This window comes from Tupaia chinensis, unplaced genomic scaffold, assembly GCF_000334495.1.
Source record: "Tupaia chinensis unplaced genomic scaffold, TupChi_1.0 Scaffold000460_1, whole genome shotgun sequence".
Classification (NCBI taxonomy): domain Eukaryota; kingdom Metazoa; phylum Chordata; class Mammalia; order Scandentia; family Tupaiidae; genus Tupaia; species Tupaia belangeri.
In genome coordinates, this window is record NW_006159969.1 from 2002028 (window position 1) to 2022479 (window position 20452).

The following is a 20452-nucleotide window of genomic DNA, read 5'->3' on the forward strand; positions in this document are numbered from 1 at the left end:
CCTGCTGAAGTTTCTCTCTTTCACTTGGTTCAGTTGCTCTGAGTGATGATTCATTTGTTACTGATGGCAAGTGATCCAAAACCAGTTGTTCTTGCTTGCTTTCTTTTTTAATAGTCACATTTTCAAGAGGAATTTTATCTTCCACTTCTATTTTTGATTCTTCACCAAAATCCCTGTTTATTTTGTAAAGTGATCTTCCAGCATCTCTGCCTGCCACAGTCAGAACTCCATCTTTTAATGAACTTAACTGAGTATCATACACATTTTCACTTTCTGACCTATTATGGTTAATGATGATTTCTAGTTCTCTACATCTCAATAAAACTTCTTCTTTCTCTTGCTTTAAAGATTTAACTTCTTCACTTAGAAAACTAATCTCACCATGTTTCTGTTTTAACTGTTCAGAAAGGTCAGACAGTCTCTCTGACAGTTCTAATTTTTCTCGCTTGGTTACCTCAAGTTTTTCCATAAGTTCTGTTGTATCTTTTTCAACAACCTCACCAATTTCTAATGATTCTGCCATAGACATTTTGTCATCGTCTAAGATAGAACTTTTTGTTTTCACTGTAGTTGGGTTTACTCTTTGCAAGTGGAGCTCCTCATTAAGTTCTTTAAGTTTACTTTCAAACTCTAATTCTTGCTTATTTTTACTTTCTTCTAAATCATCTTTTACCTTGAGAAGGCAAGCATATTCCTCTTGTAATTCTTGATAGTTAACTTCAAAGTTTTTCTCAGCAAATGAAAAAGTGTTCCTTTGCTTTTCAATCTCTTCATTTAGATGAATGCATTGTTGTTTCAGGTCCTTATTTTCTTCAGTAAGCATTTCTATTTCTTTTTGCCAGCTACAGTGTTTGGATTTGGATTTAATGGAGTCTATGAAACTCATTCCTTCTTCTTGGTTAACAGGAATATATACTTTCAACATCTCTTCAAGAGCTTTCTTTTCATCTTTAAGAATGCTATTCTCTGCCTCAAGTTGTACAAATTTTTCTTGAAGGTGATCTTCTTTTTCCTTCATTTGTTTCTCCAATAATTCAGTTTTAAGTTGCAATTCTTGAACTTCTTGTTCAAGTGTACCCTTTTCCTTTTCTTCTTGTCTAAGTATTTCAATTTCCTTTTGGAGTTCATTGATTTGAAGAGTCATTTCTTCTGATTGTGAATTCACAAGGGACTGCTGTAAATCTTTCAATTTTGAAATTTCCAAAATTAATTGATTCTGATTAGTTATCAAATTGTCTTTTTCAAACTGCATGGTTTCTATCTTTTGACTCATTTCATTCTGTAAACCATCTATCTGCTGTTTATAGTGGATGCCTAAATTATCTTTAAGTTTTTCAATATTTATTCGATGTTCCATTTCTAAATCTTCCTTCAGTTTGGTAAGTTCTTCTTCATGACTAAATAGAAGCTGTGTTCTCAGCCTCTCCAATTCAGCTTCTTGTGATTCAGCCATTCTATCTAACACAGCATCCTTCTCTCTTACTAACATTTCAAGTTTTATCTTGTAATTGGTAACTTCTGCTTCATGTTTTAGTTCTAGTTCTTTCCTGGATTCCGATGCAGAAACAATTTCAGCTTTCAAATCTTCCACTGTACTAAGAGCTTTCTGTGCTTCATTCAATTTACTTTCTTGTTCAGCTATTGTTTGCCTAGCTCTCTGAATCTGGTCTCTTGAAAACCTCAATTCTTCGAAAAGGTCTTCAAGCTGTCTCTGTAGAGCAGACTTTTCTCCTGAAATTACTCCTAGTTCTTCCTTGAGTTTTTCCTTTTGAGAGTTAGTATCTTGCAATTTTATATTCAGTTCATTTATTGCCACATTCATTAACTTTATTTGATCTTCATTAACTGTAATATTTGGATACGATCTTAAAGCATTATCCATTTCTCCTTTATGTCGTGTTTTAAGTTCTTCTATCTGTGACATGTGTTGTTTTATTAATTCCTGTTTCATCTGCACTATCTGCTGCCCATACATCTCATCTAACTCTGCCCGGAGTTGTTCTAACTTTCTTTGTGTTTCTTGTTCCATTCTTTGTACCATATCAGTTTCAAACTGGCTATCCTTATGATTTTTCTTCTGAAGTTCTTCAACTGTTCCCATTAGCTGTTTTATTTCCTCGGAACACTGTCTTTCTTTTTGCTTAGAATTAGTCAGCTCTAATTTCATATTTTTTATCTCTTGGTTCTTTTGTGCAACCTGTTCTTGTAATTCTGCTAGTAACTTATCAGCAGCTGTTATTTTATCCTTTAGCTCAAGAGCTTTTTTTTCTTCTTCCATTATTTTTGTATTTAACTCCTCAATGATTACCTCTTTTTCCTGTATTTCTTTTTTATTTGAGTTTTCTACTTTTTTATCTTGTTCCTTTAAAAAGAGAAAATGAAAATATAAGAATGACATTTTTAGCTTCTGGCAACTTAAACTACTGAACATCATTACAAAAAGACTGCTATAAGTCTTTTTACACAATTTTATAAAAAGTTTACTGTTGAAACTGCCCCTCAGTTTTTCCCAGGCAAAGAGACCGAGGACTTAATTATCCAACACTATTTATGAATAGCACTATAGCATTTTGGGCCTTGTTGGGGGAAAAAATTTTTCTTACATTGTTATCATTAATCATTTTAATTTAAGAGCCAGCAGGTGGTGTGGTGGTTAATGTACTGGATCTCACATGGCCAACTCCTGGGTATGAATCTCTGACCTGGACCTGGACCTGGACCAAGTGGCTTGAAAAACACGATGGGTATGTATGTGTACATGTCCCAAATCCCAAGAAGAAAATAAAGGAAAAGAGTTTATGGTGTGGCTGTCCCCACTGGGGTGTGATTTCTCATTTTCCCCTCTTTCTCTCTCTCCCAGCAAGTGCACACTCACTATAGCAAAAATCTATATTTAAAAATATATATTAATTTTAAAATCCAGTTTGATTTAAATGTCTCTAATCCATTACATTTTCATTTTTCTTATTAATTTATTAATATTTCAATATTTTCTACAGCTGGTTACAATACTACATATTCTCTAGACACTTTCAGGGGAAAGTCTTAAACATAAATCAAGGCACTACTAAGTATTCTAGTGGCCTTAATGTACCTCACGAGCAAGTGCTATGAAAAGAGAAAACAACAGAAACAGGTTCCTATGAGTCTGCCTTAACTATGTTCCTGGGCTCTTAAGTGAATTACACATTCTGGGATATGCAATGCTTAAGTGGCTCAAACTCAAGTGACATCCAAAACAAGTACCATTTATGGCATATCAACTTGGTCCTAGATTGTGGGTTCAGACAGAAATGTGACTGCCCCAGTTTGTATATGGGACTCTGTTTTGGAACTCTCAATAATGCTAAGCCCAGACACAGGCCAAAGCATATCTGTTATCATAATTATTTCTGCATAACAAATCAAGCAGAAGCCCTTGGGTAGTTTTCACTCACTCAGTTGCTTCTATAAGTAGTTAAAAGTCTGTAGTCTCAAAGACAAAGACAGAAATATAAAACACACATTAGATCAGAATACACAAAGATAAGTAAAATTACCTTCAGAAAATAGGGATCCTAGGCAAATAGAACTTAAAGGCAACTTGAATGAACATATTAAAATACCTAAAAAAGAATGTCAAAACCTATAAAAGAAAAAGCTTCAGAAAGAGAGATTGGCAGTGCCCATTCAAGAACTGTCCAGGGAAGAGGACCAAATAATTTTTTTTGGAGAGATTTTTGCTACAGGGTGCATGTGCTCGCTAGAAAGACACAGAGAGACAGAAAGACAGAAAGTGAGAAATCACTCCTAAGGGGGTATGGCCACGCCGCAATGGCCACACCGCAATCCCTTCTCCTCCATTCTCCTCTCAGGATCTTGGGCACGCACACACACGCATCCGGTGTGAGTTTAAGCCACCGGATCTGGGACTTGAACCGCCGTTGTAGTTGAGAACCAATTCCTCTCTTTTTAAAAAATATACCTGAGAGAGTGGGGAACAATATACTGCCTGCTTGTAACTACTGCACCATGGGATGTTTATAAAGTTAAAACAATGAGAATGAGCTTTTGACCATCAATATAGTTGTCTAGGGAACCAAGACAGTTTCAACTGTGACCCTAATGTCTCAGTTCCTCAGATAAAATAACTACTAGAAAGATATTTTTTTTTAAAAAAGAGAAATTAAAACATACATGAAGTGAAAGATACTGGTAAAAGTACTCTTGCTTATATCTGAATAAACAAAGCTTATTCCTCCTACTATAATGAATCATTTGAATTTCAAATAATCTCAAATTATATTGTCTACTGAATATAATATTATTCATTCATTTATTTTAATTTGACCAGAGAGACAGAGAGAGAGAAGGAAAGTGAGAAAGCAAGTCAACAGGTCCACGATTCAAATTGTGGTTGACCACGTAGGAGGGTTTGGAACCATCATGCCACTGGCTAGTCCCTTCCAGGCTCCTCTAACTTAGTCATAGACTATTTTTTAACTCTTATTTCCTAAAAAAAATTCACTTTCAAAGACCACTGTTTTATAGAAAAATTGAACATTATTTTGCTCCCTATACATCTTCAACATGCTTATCTTTATTCTGTAGTCTCTTGTATACATGTTATATTCCCTATTAAACCTAAGTTCCAGTAAAGAAAAGGCACACTTTTAATTTTAAGAGATATTTTTTCTAGTGGGCATGTGTGCTCTCCAGAGACACAGAAAGAAATGAATGAAAAAGTAATAAATCACTCCCCAGGGGGTTACAATGCCTCCTTCTCCATTCTCTTCTTGGGATTTTGGGCAGGCATGCACATGCGCCTGGTGTGAGTTTCAAACTGTGTTTGGCCAGGTGAGAGTCCAGTGCCTTCACCACTCTGCTGGCCCCGAAAAGGCACATTTTAAGCATCACTCTATCTCTTGCAAGGGCCAGTTACAAAATAGGTGTTACGTAAATACCTAAATATTATTTAAATTGCCTTAGTTGCAAAGTACGTACTTCTTGCAATTTCAGTGTATTGAATTTGTACATTTCCTAACAGTTGAATCTGGAGTCAGTCAACCTAGACTTGAAATCTGGTCTACAAATTATTACCTGTGTACCTAGGCAATTTTCTCTCTCTTGTTTTGCCTCGAAGTACTAAAACCAAGGTGATAATGGTACTTTTATCTCATAGGGTTATGGCGATGAAGCAATGAGTTAATATGTATGAGACGCTTTGAATACCTCCTGTTACTGAGAAAGCATTTATTAAATGCTGGCTAATACTTTTATTATTATCTAAGTAATATTCTTGTCTTGGTAACTTCTCAACCTCTTGCAGAAGAACCTTGTAAGTTTATAAAAAAGTACTCTTAACAATCCATCCTCATTATTTGCAGATTTCATACTTGGGAATTCCTGCTAAAAGTTATTTGTGATACCCAAATAAATATCCATGTTGCTTCCACAGTCATTTGCAGACGTACACAGAATGGCAAAAATTTGAGTTGCTGGACACACGTTTCCAGCTAAGGTCAAATAAGGTGAACACACTTTGCCTTGTTTTAGTTCTCATAGGGATGCAGCCTACAGGAGGCAGTGCAGAGTGGTGCAAGAAGCTCCAACACTGAGTTGACAGGACTGGACTCCCAACTCTGGTACCTGTTAATGAGGGGGTTTCTGGCAAGTCACATCTGAACCTCAATTTTTCTTTGAAAAATAAATAGAATCCAAATGTAGGAACCAAGATGAGCTATTTTTAGAATTTAAGATTATAATCTATGTGCATTACACACAGATACATATATACATATTGTTCTTCCAGCAACTTTGTATAGTGTAACTAACATCATTAAACAAAGTTATGTTTATTTTTTCCTAATTAAAATCTATAAAATGTCATTTTGTTGTTTAAATATTTTCAGAATTACATAACCATGACTAAAATAGTGAAAATATCTTCAGATGAAAAAAAAGGATAGAAATTGTAATTATAAATTTAGATTCTCCAGAGAGTTTAGTTTAACATAGACTGAATTGCTTTCAAGAAATTCAATTATGAGTATTATTGTAAAAACTGTATTACTGTGAGTCTCAATTGTTTTTAAAATAATCATTTTACATATTTAGAGCTTATCTTAATTCTGAAATTTTGTAGTTCACGTGTATAATAAAAAGTAAATACTTGTATAAAAAACTTTAGTTAACTTCAAAGTTGCTACAAGTTGGCTGACTTCCTTAAAATATACATACCATTTCATATACTTTAATTTTCTCTTGTAAGAAACTAATTTGCATTTTAAAGTCTTCTTTCTTTTTTTGATAATCTTCTAATAGATGATCTTGTTCTTCCAGCTGTTGTTGATGAGTGAGGATCTGTTGTTTGGCTTGTAGTAAGTCTGCAGCTGTGCTACTGTGAGTGCTGTTTCTCAGAGTTTCACTAGCCTGTAACTTGAAAACAGAAAATAAATAAATAAACAAACCCACAAAATAATAAATTTTGAAGTGACTGCACTAGGGAATAGATACTTTTGGGGTATCAGCTCACAGTGGGCTCTCTGGGAACTGTGTTGGCTTCCTAGGCTTAAGACCACAGTAAACATGCTGCCACAGCTAACTGAATCAATAATAAAATTCTTGCCCATGATAAAGCAGAAAAAGCAGGTCTAGTAAGAGAAATAAGAGTGAAGCAGACATGTAGAGAGCAGTGGGCCTGAAAGACAGTACTTCCTGGATTCCTGACTACGTTCCAGTTTTCTATCTCCAATCTCTTTCAGAAACCTGCTGGTATTTCTGCCCTTGAGATCTGTAAGACAAGCCTGTATATCCATACATTCCATTTCTCTCATTTGTTTAAGCTAACTCAAATTGTTTTCTGTCACTTGTCATCAGAAATTCTGCTTACTGCAGTTAGATTCCTGGAGACCTAATTAAAGCTAAATAGAATATAGTTGGTCTAGTTACCATTTTAGAAGCTAACTAATAATAAAATAAAAGCAAAGCAGGGTTGGAAAAGAAAGGCTACAACTACAGGCTAATTTCAGCCAACACCCAATCATCTTTGTAAGATTTTGTAGGATTTTAAAATAGAAACAATGAAGAAACACAAAGAAAATAGTATCAGGGAGCGTGTATCAGAAGATCAAAATTATGAAGTAAATTAATTCTTGGTTAACATAATAACACATATTTACTAGTTTTTCAACAGATGTAATAAACAAATGGCCTTTTAACAAATTTAGATTTGTCTTGGCAAGTGAAAAAGATTGTTTAATTCCTTACTGAAAATGAATCAGTTTTGTTTCCTTCATAATACTTACATGCTGGAATTGAATCTGTAATTTTTGACTTTGTTCTGTCAACTCTAAAAATTCTCTCATTGTCTCATCCTTTTCTTTCCTGGCTTGTTGTAAATTAGCAGTGAGCTGGGTTATGATGCCATCTCTTTGTTTAATAGCAGCTTCAAATTCCTGCAACTAAAGGAAACCAGTGAAAACAGTTAAGTGCTAGACTTATTTTTATAAATAAAATGGATTATTATAGGCAACTTTTTCAGAAACACAAAACTCAAAATGCACTGTCAAAATTCTAATTTGTAAGCAGTCTTTTCCATATTTAAAAACTATTAGTTTGCAGGAATTTATTTTACTTCCAAATGAGCTTTGAAAAAAAATGATCTGAACTAAGGAAAAAAGTACATTTGGTCTGGCTTATCCATATAGCTGTTCTAGAATGACAACTGCATTCATTTTTAAGGGTGCCCTGTCTATTTCTAGGCAATACCACTATAGACATGTTTAATCCCAGCTTGTTCCTGAAGAGGATAAAACTGAAATGTATTCTGTCATACTTATCAATATCTTATTTCACCTTGTTTTCAAAACTGACTGTGTTATGTCACAGACAACAGATACCATTCTAACCATAAGAGATTGCTTACAAGGATTTGGTGACATTATTCATGAGTTGAATTCATAATATTTTGATGTACCATAATTTTCTCTCAGGCTGATTAGAAAAACATCTGGTCCTTACTAAAGTGATTTTAGCCAAGCTATCTTATAAAGTCCATATTATTAATATAGTAGCCCTGTTAATAAAATTCTTGTTTTAAACAATGTTGTCTATGCTATAGATAAAAACAAAAATTATGAGATGACCTTGAATTACCATTTTAAAATCTTATCTTTTTAATAAATTTTATTTTATTGAGATATGATTTCCATACAGTACAGCTCACCCATTTAAAATACACAATTATTTTAGTATATTCACAAATTTCTGCTACTATCACGACAAACAATTTCAGAACTTTTTTGAAAAAAGTCCTGTGCCCATTAAACATTCACCCTATAGGACCCACTGCCTCCAGACCCTAGCAACCACTAATCTACATATTAGTATATTTGCCTATTCATGATATTTTATTTAAATGGAATCACACAATATCTGGTATTTTGTGACTTATTTCTTTCATTTAGCATGTTTTCAAGGCTCATGCCTGAAAAGTACTGATACTGTGTATCAGTACTTAATTCCTCTTTATGTATCTACTTGTCAGTTACTGGACATGTGAGTTGTTTCCACATTTTGGCTATGTGTACAATACTGCTATGAACATTTTAGCACAAGTTTCTGTGTGAGTACTGCGCATGTTTTTGTTTTTCTTGTATATATACCTAAAAGTAGATATGTGGGTCATACATAAAAACCTCATCTTTAGCGTGTATATATCATCATTCATATACTATCATGCAAATTTCCCATTTTAGTTTAAGTAGCAAATCAAAAGCTACAAAAAGTGAACATACTTGCTGTAGTCCTTCAGTCCCATAGGTGGCCCTCATTTCCTCAAGTTCTCTATTTAGCTCTTCAATCTCGTGCTGTTTTCCAGCTAATTCATTTTCCATCATTTCTAGGTGGGTCTGACTGTACTGTGCTCCTTGTTCAGAATAAGAATCATCAACACCAAATTCTTCCTCCTAAATAAATCCAATATTTTTAATAATCCAGTACTAGCAACACTCCTCAAGGGAAAGGATTCAAATATTGAATGCCATAGCAAAATCAACTTTAAAACATCACTCATCACTTGGAAATTTACCAGTATGGCATTCTACTTTATTGTTAACGTAATATATACCCCAAGAACATAAACAGGATATCTGCAAATTCTGTTATAGTTAAGTTTTATAGTAAGAGGTAGATAACTGTTTTGGTAAACATTAGAAGCATTTAGAAATTACACAAAGAAAGAAGTACATGCAGGAAAAAGCTTTGTTAGTTAGCCAGATAGTTTTAAATAGTATAAAACATTAGTATTATGAGTAGTTTAAATACTATACCCTTAATAAATTTGTAGGCTTTCCTGTTCTCACCACAAAACTGCAACCATTTACCTGTATAGAGACAATTTCCTGATATATTATGATCTCAAACATAACTTTATTCAGCTAACAATGTTTCTGCTAACTGTACTCATGTCTTATGTTTAGGGAAACTGCCTCATTGGTAAAAACAGATATATGGTAACTAAGTTTGACTGAAGTATCTAAAAAGACTTTATGTCCATTTCAAATGACAAACCTTCTTCAAACATTTAGTTCCTAGGAAAAAAGTATAGTATAATACATTTTCATATAAGTGAATTAAGGTTTCAACTAAGTGTAGTTTTTATTTGGTCTTCAAAAAGACAACTATAAACCCCAAGTTACTAGATCGTCTTGCGCAAAATGTTTCCTTAAAGTCATTTAAATATGAGACCGGCAGGTGGCATAATGGTTATGTCACTGGACTCCCACATGGCCAACCACAGTTCAAGTCCCTGACCAAGAGGCTTGAAACTCATGCCAGGCACGTGTACGTGTGTACCCAAAATCCTGAGAAGAGAATGAAGGAGAAGGGACTGCAGTGTGGCCATCCACCCTGAGGGGTGATTTCTTGCCTTTTTTCTCTTTTTCTCTGTGTCTCTCTGGCAAGGACTTGCACCCTATAGCAAAAATCTCTTAAAAATAATTTAAATAACTGTTTATTGATTAAAGCTCTATTCATTTTTCAAATAAAATCATTTACTGGTTGAAATTCTTGAAAGCTAGTAAATGAATTGAGAGGAGGAGGTACAGAACACTTCCTCCAGAATTTTCCTCCAGGACTGTCAACTATTACAGTCATGCTAATTCTGACCTATGTGGAAGTTTCCCATAACATACTGCTGCCTGTTTCTATTAGATATTCTTTGATGGGGGAAGGATGACAGACTATGTTGCCAGAGTTGACCTGGTGGGAGATTAATTTTAGATAAATGAACCCTTTTAATAATTCCCTCTTTCCTCCTAATAGTACAAAATGCAACTTTATCTTTGTCCAGATCTTAATTATTCACAATTCTATGTTAACAGAATCCAAATAATTAAGTTGTTACTGTTGAAATACATAGGATGTAGAATAGCCTAAGATTAAGATTAGATTCATATGGGCCACAAAACTTTGTAAAGTGAAAAATCCTACTAAAGAGTCTATAGTGGGAACCAGCAGTTACCGTAATGGCTATGTCGCTGGACTCCCACGTAGTAGACCATGGTTCGTGTCCCGGACCCGGTGGCTTAAAACTCACGCCGGGCGCGTGTGCGTGCGTGCCCAAGATCCCGAGAGGAGAATGGAGGAGAAGCGATTGCAGCATGACCATTCCCCCGCAGGGGTGATTTCACGTTTTCTGTCTCTATGTCTCTGTCTGTCTGGCAAGCGCATGTGCCCTATAGCAAAAAGCTCTCTCAAAAAAAAAAAAGAGTCTATAGTCACAGTTTAACTATTTTGTTATAAAATCATTTCTATAGTAACATAATTTTTTCAATTGGTGAAAACTAATTTTCACCAGAAGTACTAACATGTTAAGATTATAAATACCAAGATATTGCAATAACTTTCAAATGAAATATTTATAAATTGCAATTAGCGTTTCTTGATCCTGAAATGAAGCCTTTAGATAAGTGTTTACTAAAATCTTTACTTTAGAGTAATAGTGTAATGAAATAGATGTTTATGAGCTTCTTTATATTTATTAAGTAATGGATATTACTTTAAGTGGTAATATCGATATTACCAAAATTGGTTATTTTTAGTAATAATTGGCTCTAATCCCTTATGTAGTTGATGTTCAATTTAATTTTTTTCTAATTAAGTTCAGCGAATTTTATACTTGATAACTCCTATGTATTGACTTCTTAAAATATTAAATGACTATTTTACAAAACTCAATTATGTTATAAAATATTAAAAATTTACCAATATTAATATATTAAATTTTTAAATATATAATAAAAATGATTATTTTATTATTAAAACAAACTATAATGCAAAGTTAGAACACAAATAGATGGAATATTAGGATCATTAACTGTCAGCAATAAAATTCTGTTTTTTAATGTAGGTAATTATTTTATTGATACCTAAAGGGTAGAGTTTTATCTAATATTAGTCTTTAAACACTACACTTGAACCTTAATATGAAAGTAAAATAAATCAGTAACATGAAATATTAAATTAATAGATTCCTGCAACTGAAATAAAAAGCTCAATTTCTTTCAATGTCTTTTTTTAACTATAGCATCTGTCAAACTTACATAACCTTTAGGTTGTGTTAATATATTCTGTCTAAATTCATAGAAAATTTAGACAGTAGTGGTGTGGTGGTTAAGGCACTAGATTCCCACATGGCCAACTGGTTTAAGTTCCAGACCTGGTGGCCTGAAAATCACACTGGGTACATGTGCGTTGTGCCCAAAATCCCAGAAGGAGAATAGAGGAGAAGGGATCTGGCATGCTCATGCCCCTGGAGGGGTGATTTCTCACTTTCTCTCTGGAAAAACAAAATTTACTCAATTGTTAGTCAACTTGGAGCTCTGGGAACATACAAGTAAGGTACGTTTAATTAAGTACCATATCATAACAACACTGCTATTCAGAAAGAATCAGAAAGATCATTTTCACTGTGTAACTATAATATGGTCTCCACATAAATCCCAACCTTTCTGCAGATATTAGTTTTAAAACAAAAGAAACACCCTTTATATATTGTCTTCAATATCTATTCAAAAAAATTTTTTTAAGAAACAGGAAGAATCTGATAGTTCATAAAAGTTCATGAAAATTACTTGAGTTCGATGTACCTGACTGACTCATGGGGTTAGAAATCAAGTAACTAATCATACAAAGAAAGCTTGAAATAAAATTAGTTCACTAATTCTAGGGCTAACTCATTTTCAACCTAATGAGTACACAAGCCACAGAAGTCAAGAAATGAAAATATATCATATCCATACACATACAATTTCCAAACTAAGTTCTAGTAAATACATTATCAGAATTCTGAAGAATAATTTGTTAAAGGAGCCTAAGTACTCACTTGTTCATATGAATATAGTGTGAAGAAAAGCCTATTTCTAATGAAGTGCAATAAAGAAACCAGCCTTTGCTGAGTATGTCAAACTGCGTACTAAGCAGTCTCATGATTATATTGAGACAATTACCTTGTGAGATGTACAATTACCCTATGAGGTAGATACTATTACCCCTGTTTTATAGGTCAGGAAACTGTTTCAGAGTTTCAGTGGCATGTCAAGGTCATATGACTTTAGAGTAATAAAGCTGAAATTTGAACATAGGATGTTCTGGCTTCAAAGCACCTTTTGCATCACCCTATTTCCCTATTGACTAAAAAAAAATTTTTTAAAAAAGGATGTTTAGATAAAATACAAGATAATTATGTGGCCTATGATTAAAACAATGTGATTATAAATTTTTAGGATACTCGAATGCAAACCAGAGCAGCCAAGATTACTGAATTTTGCAAATCTAGCATTTATGATGAAATTATATTACCTGGAAAGGAATCTCATTTTTGGGTGGTATTACTGAGAAATAATTCCTTAAAGGTTCTAATATGCTAAATCTCACAATATGTTAGAGTGTGTGATTTATTCCTTGGATTATAAATTTGGTGTACTCGTGCTTCTTCTGTCTTCTCAGTGGGTAAATACGGCTAAGAGGTCCTCTTTCATACTAGTTCAGTAAAGGCAGTTTAATATCATTAAATAGAGAAGATAAAGCCTCAAATCTAGGACCAGAGCATTATCAATAAGACCAATATTCATCTCAAAAAATTTTGATGAGACAATGACACATTTTACAAACTATCAACTGTTCTATGTTTTTTACAGAAATAGTGAATACAAATGTTTCTCAAAGTATAACCTACTGAATACAGATGTAAGATGTACAGTATTACAAAGGTTATAATTCAAATCTGGTCAAATTCTCAAAATTATTTAATAATTGTCTTTTTTCACTATAATCTTCTAAGAAACCATTTTGTCAGGGACTAGCAGTTAGTGTAATGGCTATGTTGCTGAACTCCCAGTAGTCGACCATGGTTCGAGTCCCGGACCCAGTAGATTAAACTCATGCCAGCTGTGTATGCATGTGTGCCCAAGATCCTGTGAGGAGAATGGAGGAGAAGGCATTGCGGTGCGGCCATCCACCCTGGGGGGTGATTTCTTGCTTTTTGTCTCTCTCTGTCTTTCTGGTGAGCGCACACACCCTACAGCAAAAAAACTCTCAAAAAAAAAAAATGAAGAAGAAACTGTTTTGTTCAACTGTAAATCAATTTAGTTTTCATCAGCATTAAAAAAAGTATAGAGCCAGCAGGTGGCATGGTGGTTAAAAATGGACTCCCAGAAGGCCAACCACAGTTGTAGCCTTGGACTTAGAGGTTTGAAAATCATGCTGGCACATGTGTGTGCATGCCCAAAATCATGAGAAGAGACTGAAGGAAAATGGATTATGGTGGCCATTTCCCCTAGGGGGTGATTTCTCACTTTCCGTCTCTCTGTCTTTCCAGTGAGTATATTTGCCCTATGGCAAAAACCTTAAAAAAAAAAAAAAAAAGAAAAAGAAAGGAGAAAAGTGTTACAGGAATATGTTCTATTATAAGACTAAGGCTCTTTCCAGAAATTTATTTCAAAATAAAAATATATGTATATATTATTCATACACAATTATTCATGTTTATGACTACATATATATGTAACCATCTATACATAAATATAAAATCACATACACATACATAAGATACATTTCTTACTGTCATGTAACCTTGAAATTCAGTATCAGTTTTCTAGAAACTAAAACACACTCTAACTAATTAAAGACTAAGGTATTCAAACAAATTTAACATCTTAACTTTGAAAAAAGATATATAAGTAAAACATAATCTTTAGGTTGTCTTACATTTACATTATAGTATGCAATATTTTATAATATTTATAAAAATACAGTAGAAGCATGTGAGTTCCAAGAAATAAGGTACCAACAATCTATCATCTTAATAGTATATCAATTTTACTTATGACATATGAAATCATAATATTATAAAATTTAGACTTACTTCTGAACTGTAATCATCCGCTGTAGTTGAAATTTCACTTTCCGGCTAAAACAAAAGTAAAAATCAATTATAAATGAGACTTATTTACTAAATATTGTATATTTAATAGCTGCTTTTTTCCAATGTAATCTTCTAAGGAATACATTTAAGACTTTTCTTTGCTAAATATTGTATTTTATCAAAACATGACTACTGGTAAAACATGGTGGAAAATTCACCACATAAAAGGCCTTGTACCTCTTTTAAATGAAAGAAAGTCCTAATAGACTACTGTCAGAAATACTCACTATCCCCAAAAAATCATCAGACTTGATGATAAAAAAGTACTATTAATAACTTGATAGCGAAATTAACAACCTCTGTTGTTATAACAACTTTGCAGCTTATAAAGCACTTGCGAAGACATTCTCGTTTCACTGTCACATCCTTTGGGTTTGGGTGTGAAGAGAACAGTTTATCTCAGCCCGTCAGTTGAGAAGTACCAGGAAGAGTCAAGGAACAAATCCAGAAGTAGTACTGCTTTAAGTATTCATACTCTCCTCTAATCTGAGAATTTCATGTTACTGGGTGAGGCAAGTGAAACCCAAAGAGTTTCACACTTTCATTGAATAAATGTTAACTGTCACTATCACTTTTCTCATCAACACCTAGGAAAATCGTATTCAACATTCAAGACCTAGTTCTAAGTTACTATTTCTATCAAGTAGTAATTGACAACAGGAACAGAAGAAATAGGCTTGCCCCCTACTCTAAAATCCTGTACAGTGGTTCCTAACTCATGAATTAAACCCCCTTTTAAATCTAAAATAGTTTCATGACACAACCTCAATACCCACTGATAAATGGATCCTATGTACTAGAAACCGTAGTATTGAGTATTAAATGGTGACCAAGGTAGTTGTTACTTTTGAATGTTAAAACTATAGTAAATAATCTAAATATTGATTTGTTATGCAGAGAAAGATAATACACCTTAAAATGTATCAAGCACTGGTAATATAACATATAATATGAAGTAATATAACACTGTGTATTACTTAAAATGCTGAGTTAAAAATAAGTAAAATTAGGATGACCGAGTGGCATGGTGATTAAAGTGCTGGACTTCCTTATGGCCGACCTTGGTTGGCATCCTGGACCTGCTAGCTTGCTTTCTCACTTTCTCTTTCTCTGTGTCTCTCTCTGGTCAAATTAAATAATAATAATAAATTAAATTAAATTAATAATTATTTAAAAATAAATAAGTAAAATTAAGTAATTCTTTTCTTTTTAAAGAGCAATTTTTGCTATAGGGCATGTGTGCTCACCAGAGAGACAGAAACGGAAAGACAGAAAGCGAGAAATCGCCCCTCCCTGGGGGGGTGGCCATGCCATAATCCCTTCTCCTCCAGTCTTTTGGGATTTGGGCATGCATGCTCACATGCCCAGTGTGTTTTAAGCAGCCAGGTCCATGCCTCGAACCTCAGTTAACTATGTGGGAGTCCAGTGATGTAACCATTATGCCATCTGCTGGTCTCAAATGAAATGATTCTTTAAAAAATTACAAGTCACACAAATAAAAAAGAAAGCATGACCTATGTACAAGAAAAACAGTGGTTAAAACTATCCTTTGAGAAACATAGATAATGGACTTAACAGACTTTTTTTTTTTTTTGGAGAGGTTTTAGCTACAGGGCGTGTGCGCTAACCAAAAAGAAAGAGAGAGACAGAGAGAGAGAAAGCGAGAAATCACGCCCCCCAGGAGAGTATGGCCACGTTGCAATCCCTTCTCCTCCCTCCTCCTCTCGGATCTTGGGCATATACACACACATGCCTGGTATGAGTTTAAGCCACTGGGTTGACTACATGGGAGTCCAGCTACATAGCCAATATGCCAACTGCTGGTCCCTTAAACAGACAGACTTTTAATGCAACTATTTTCAATATAGTCAAATAACCAAAGGAAATAATGTCTTAAAAAAAACTGAAGGAATTATAAGAATGATGCTTCATAAAATAGAAAATAAAAATTAGGGGGGGAAAAATCAGAAAAGAACCAAAGAGAAATTCTGGAATTGAAAAGAAAAACAATAGAAATGAAAAAGTCACTATAGGGGCTCAAAAGCAGATCTAAGCAGGAAGAAGAAATAATCAACATACTTCAAGACAGATCAATCAAAATTATCTAGTCTGACGAATTAAAAAAAAAAGCCTCAGATAAACCGTTGTTTTAAATCTCATCATTTGAAAGTACTGAAATAATACAAGCTATGTTCTCTAATCTTTAGTCCCAAGTAACAACTTTTGTATTAAATTCACATCACAATAGACACAGGAATGGCATTAACAAAATTAAACACTCCCTGATAAAAACAATAAATCAGAAATAGAAGGAAATGTACTTAATCTGATAAAAAGTACCTATTATATTATAGGTACCTATGATATTATAATACTTGGTAGTGAAAACATGAAGACTACTTTCTCCCTAATATGAGAAACAATATAAGGATGTATTTCTTTTCAACACCATACTAGAGGTCTTACCCATGAAAATTAGGGAAGAAAAATAAAGAAGACATCGAGATTGGAAAGAAATAAGTTAAACATCTCTAGCTGTAATGACATGCTCTAATATACAGAAAAAAACTCTAAGGAATTCACACAAAAAAACTAATAGACTTGATGGCTGACTTCAGTAAGGATGCAAGGTATAAAGTCTATATACAGACAACCAGTTGTATTTCTATACAATGGTGATGAAAAATCAGAAACCAAGTTAAGAAAATTCTATTAACAATAGCAACAAAAAGCAGTAATATGCTTAGGAATATAGCTGAGAAAACAAGTCCAAGACTTATATACTAAAAACTACCAAAATAACATTGAAAGAAATCAAAGAAAACCTAAATAAATGAAAAAACATCCAATATTCATGGGTTGGAAGACTTAATAGTGTTAAGATAAATATTTCCCAAATTCATCTACAGATTCAACACAATTCACACCAAGATCTCTGATGCCTTATATTCAGAAATGGAAAACCTAATATTAAAATTGATATAGAACTGCAAGGAACTCAGAAAAGCTAAAACAATTCTGAAGGTGCTGGACTTCCACTTGGCCAATGCAGTTCGGAGTCCTGGATCCATAGGCTTAAAAATCATGCCAGGCACATGTGCATGCATGTTCAAAGTCTTGAGAGGAGAATGGAGGAGAAAGGACTAAGGTATGGCCATTACCCCGGAGTGTGTGGTGATTTTTCTCCATCTCTCTCTCTATCGGGCGAGCACACACACTCTATGGCAAAAATCTTTTAAGAAAAGGCAGATTAAAAAAAGAGAATAATTGCAAATCATATAACAAGAACATAGCTGATTCTCATTTATTTGTAAATTCTGTATTTGCAACTTACCTTTTCAATATAATTTGTTCGTAACCCTGAAATCAACATTTGCAGCACATTTGAAATCATTTGTGGACATGAGCAGGGCAGTGAAATTTTTTGACATCCAACACACATGTTCCCAGCTGAGGTAAAATAAGGCTACACTGTGCCTTCTTGTTTTAGTTCTTACAATGTAAACTAGTATCCTTTTCAAGGTCCACTTAGTGTCAAACTTTTCACATTTTTGTGTTTTTTTATCAGTAATTTCACTGCTTAAAATGCCCCCCAAGTATAAAGCTGAAGTGCTGTCCAGTGCTCCTAAGAGCAGGAAGCCTGTGATGTGCTTCATGGAGAAAACACATTTTAGATAAGCTTTGTTTGGCATGAGTTACAGTGCTGTAGCATGGGTCCAACATTAAAGAACCAACAGATACCTTGAAACAGAAATACATAAAATAAGATTAGGTATAAGTAGGTTGACAAAAATGTGACCAGTGGTTTGCAGGAACCTAACCTTGTATATTCCCTAGGAGCAATGTTCAGTTTTCACTAAGTACTTGCTGTAACTTTACAGAATGCAACTAATGCACATATCAAGGATTGACGATGTCTTAAAAATGAGTAATTATTACATAACACATACAGTTATCTTTTTTTTTTTTTTTTGAGAGAGGTTTTTGCTATAGGGCATATGTGCTTGCCAGGCAGACAGAGACAGACAGAGAGACAGAAAGTGAGAAATCACCTCCCAGGGGGGATGGCCACACCACAATCCCCTCAGCTCCATTCTCCTCTCGGGATCTTGGGCACGCACACACACACGCCCGGAGTGAGTTTTAAGCCACCAGGTCTGGGACTCGAACCGCAGTCGACTACATGGGAGTCCAGTGACATAGCCATTACGCTAACTGCTGGTCCCACTTATAGTTATCTTTTCAGGGCTCCACATGTTCTTTTCACATTGCATTCTTATTCATCCCTGAAAGAAGCACTCTCATGCCATTGCCAACCCCGACTTCTTGAACAAGTTTTCTGCCTGTAGCTAACTCCAACTCCTACTTCAAGTCTCAGTCCCGTTACCTCTTCTAGGAAACCTTACCGATTAACATACAAAAGGCTGATCTGGACATTCCTTGTGCTCTAGAGTACCATGGATGTGGTCAATGCATAGCTCTAGTTGAGTATAATGCATACCTTTACATCTTCCTTCTGCCACAGACTAATTTTCCTAAAGTGCAGGGACCACCATATTCATTTTTGTATCAATCCTTGATGTTCAACCCTTTTGAAGTAGCTAAATAAATGTTTGTTGAACTAAGTAGACAAAATTCCCTCTTGGAGATTATTAAATATTTTAGGTATGACTGTTCAGCAATCCTATCACAGAAACTTTGAAAAGGACACGAAAGTCATAATTAAACTGTACTGGGTACTAATGACTGCTGTCATTACAACTACTTTCCATTTAGAACCCTGAAGTTAAAAAAATCTGAATGAATACTTACTTCAACAGAAACTTGGTCATGCTTCATTATTTCTTCACTATGTAGAGTTCTCATTATTGTAGATTCAGGAGTCCCAGCTGATTCTACTTTCTGAGAACTATTTATGTGCATCTCATCACTCTGTGGTTGGTCAACAGTCAAGCCATGATATGCTGACATATCATGTTTACTGCTTGAAGTCTTTCTCTTTTTTTTCTGTTTCTTCAAAGAATTCTGCCCATCAGATTGAGCTCTTCTTTGTCGAAACTGTGCAAGCTACAGAAAAAAAGAAATCACTTTTAAAGATAATTGTGTTTTTATCACCACGAAGAAACAAGCAGCTCTAGGAATCGCTTTATTTAAAAGATCAAACTATAGCTAAAAAAATGATTCAATAAAGGACAGATGTTACAGTCTTTAGTATAAGAATAACTATTGAACTGCCTGGAAACCAAATATTCTTGAATGAATCTACTGAAACACTGAGGAGTAAGAACTGAAAATGTCACAGCTGAAGAAATGAAAATTAGCATGAAATTAAAGCAGAAGTAAGGGAAAACAGGCACTCCCATCCACTACTTGGTGAACGTATAATCTCTGGATTTGAGATTATATGAAAAAACACACAATCGCACATATCTCTAAGTGTATTTGCTGTGTGGATATTCAAGGATTTATACTACTTCATACTAAAGATAAATAGGCTATACAAACATATTTGGCTATACAAATAGTCACTGGAGTCTTATTTACAATGGGAAAAAACTGGAAATAATTTAATAAACAGGAGTACTTTCCAGCCTTAATCATTTGCATATAGGTACCAGAAATTTTGCCATATCCAAGTACCACCTATATTAATCAGTTATTTAACAAGTTTTAACCAGTATATATGTCTTACTTAAATTTATTTTAAAAGGAAACTTTTTATCCCTAGTGTAAGCTAAAAGTCAGTAGTACTTGTACTTGTGATTCTTTTTAGAAAAAAGTGAACAAAAATAGATAAAACAGGACTGGTGCCATCACCTATTGGTTAAGGGATCCCATGTGGTAGATTGTGGTTTGAATCTTGGCCCCGACAGATTGAGAGAAAAAAAAAAAAAAAAAGAGGCAAGCATGTGTGTGAGTGCCAAAGTCCCAATAGGATGGAGAAATGGAGGAAAAGGGATTGTGGCATGATCATACTCCACTGAT

The 20452-nt window shown here is 34.2% G+C and overlaps 1 protein-coding gene across 6 annotated transcripts in view; it reads right to left on the minus strand.

Annotated features, from left to right (window-relative positions):
* Positions 1–20452, minus strand: part of AKAP9 (A-kinase anchoring protein 9) — a 170525-nt gene that overhangs the window by 126413 nt on the left and 23660 nt on the right. For 4 of the 6 annotated variants that reach the window (XM_014590551.2, XM_014590554.1, XM_006155547.2 and 1 more), the window contains 7 exons: positions 19280–19534; positions 14408–14452; positions 9312–9365; positions 8778–8948; positions 7287–7442; positions 6220–6417; positions 7–2362 (listed from right to left, as the gene is read on the minus strand). In XM_014590551.2, the coding sequence (XP_014446037.1) occupies positions 7–2362; positions 6220–6417; positions 7287–7442; positions 8778–8948; positions 9312–9365; positions 14408–14452; positions 19280–19534 (3235 nt within the window). The remainder of the gene's footprint in view (positions 1–6; positions 2363–6219; positions 6418–7286; positions 7443–8777; positions 8949–9311; positions 9366–14407; positions 14453–19279; positions 19535–20452) is intronic. The other 2 variants (XM_014590555.1, XM_014590553.1) reach the window with 1 other exon arrangement.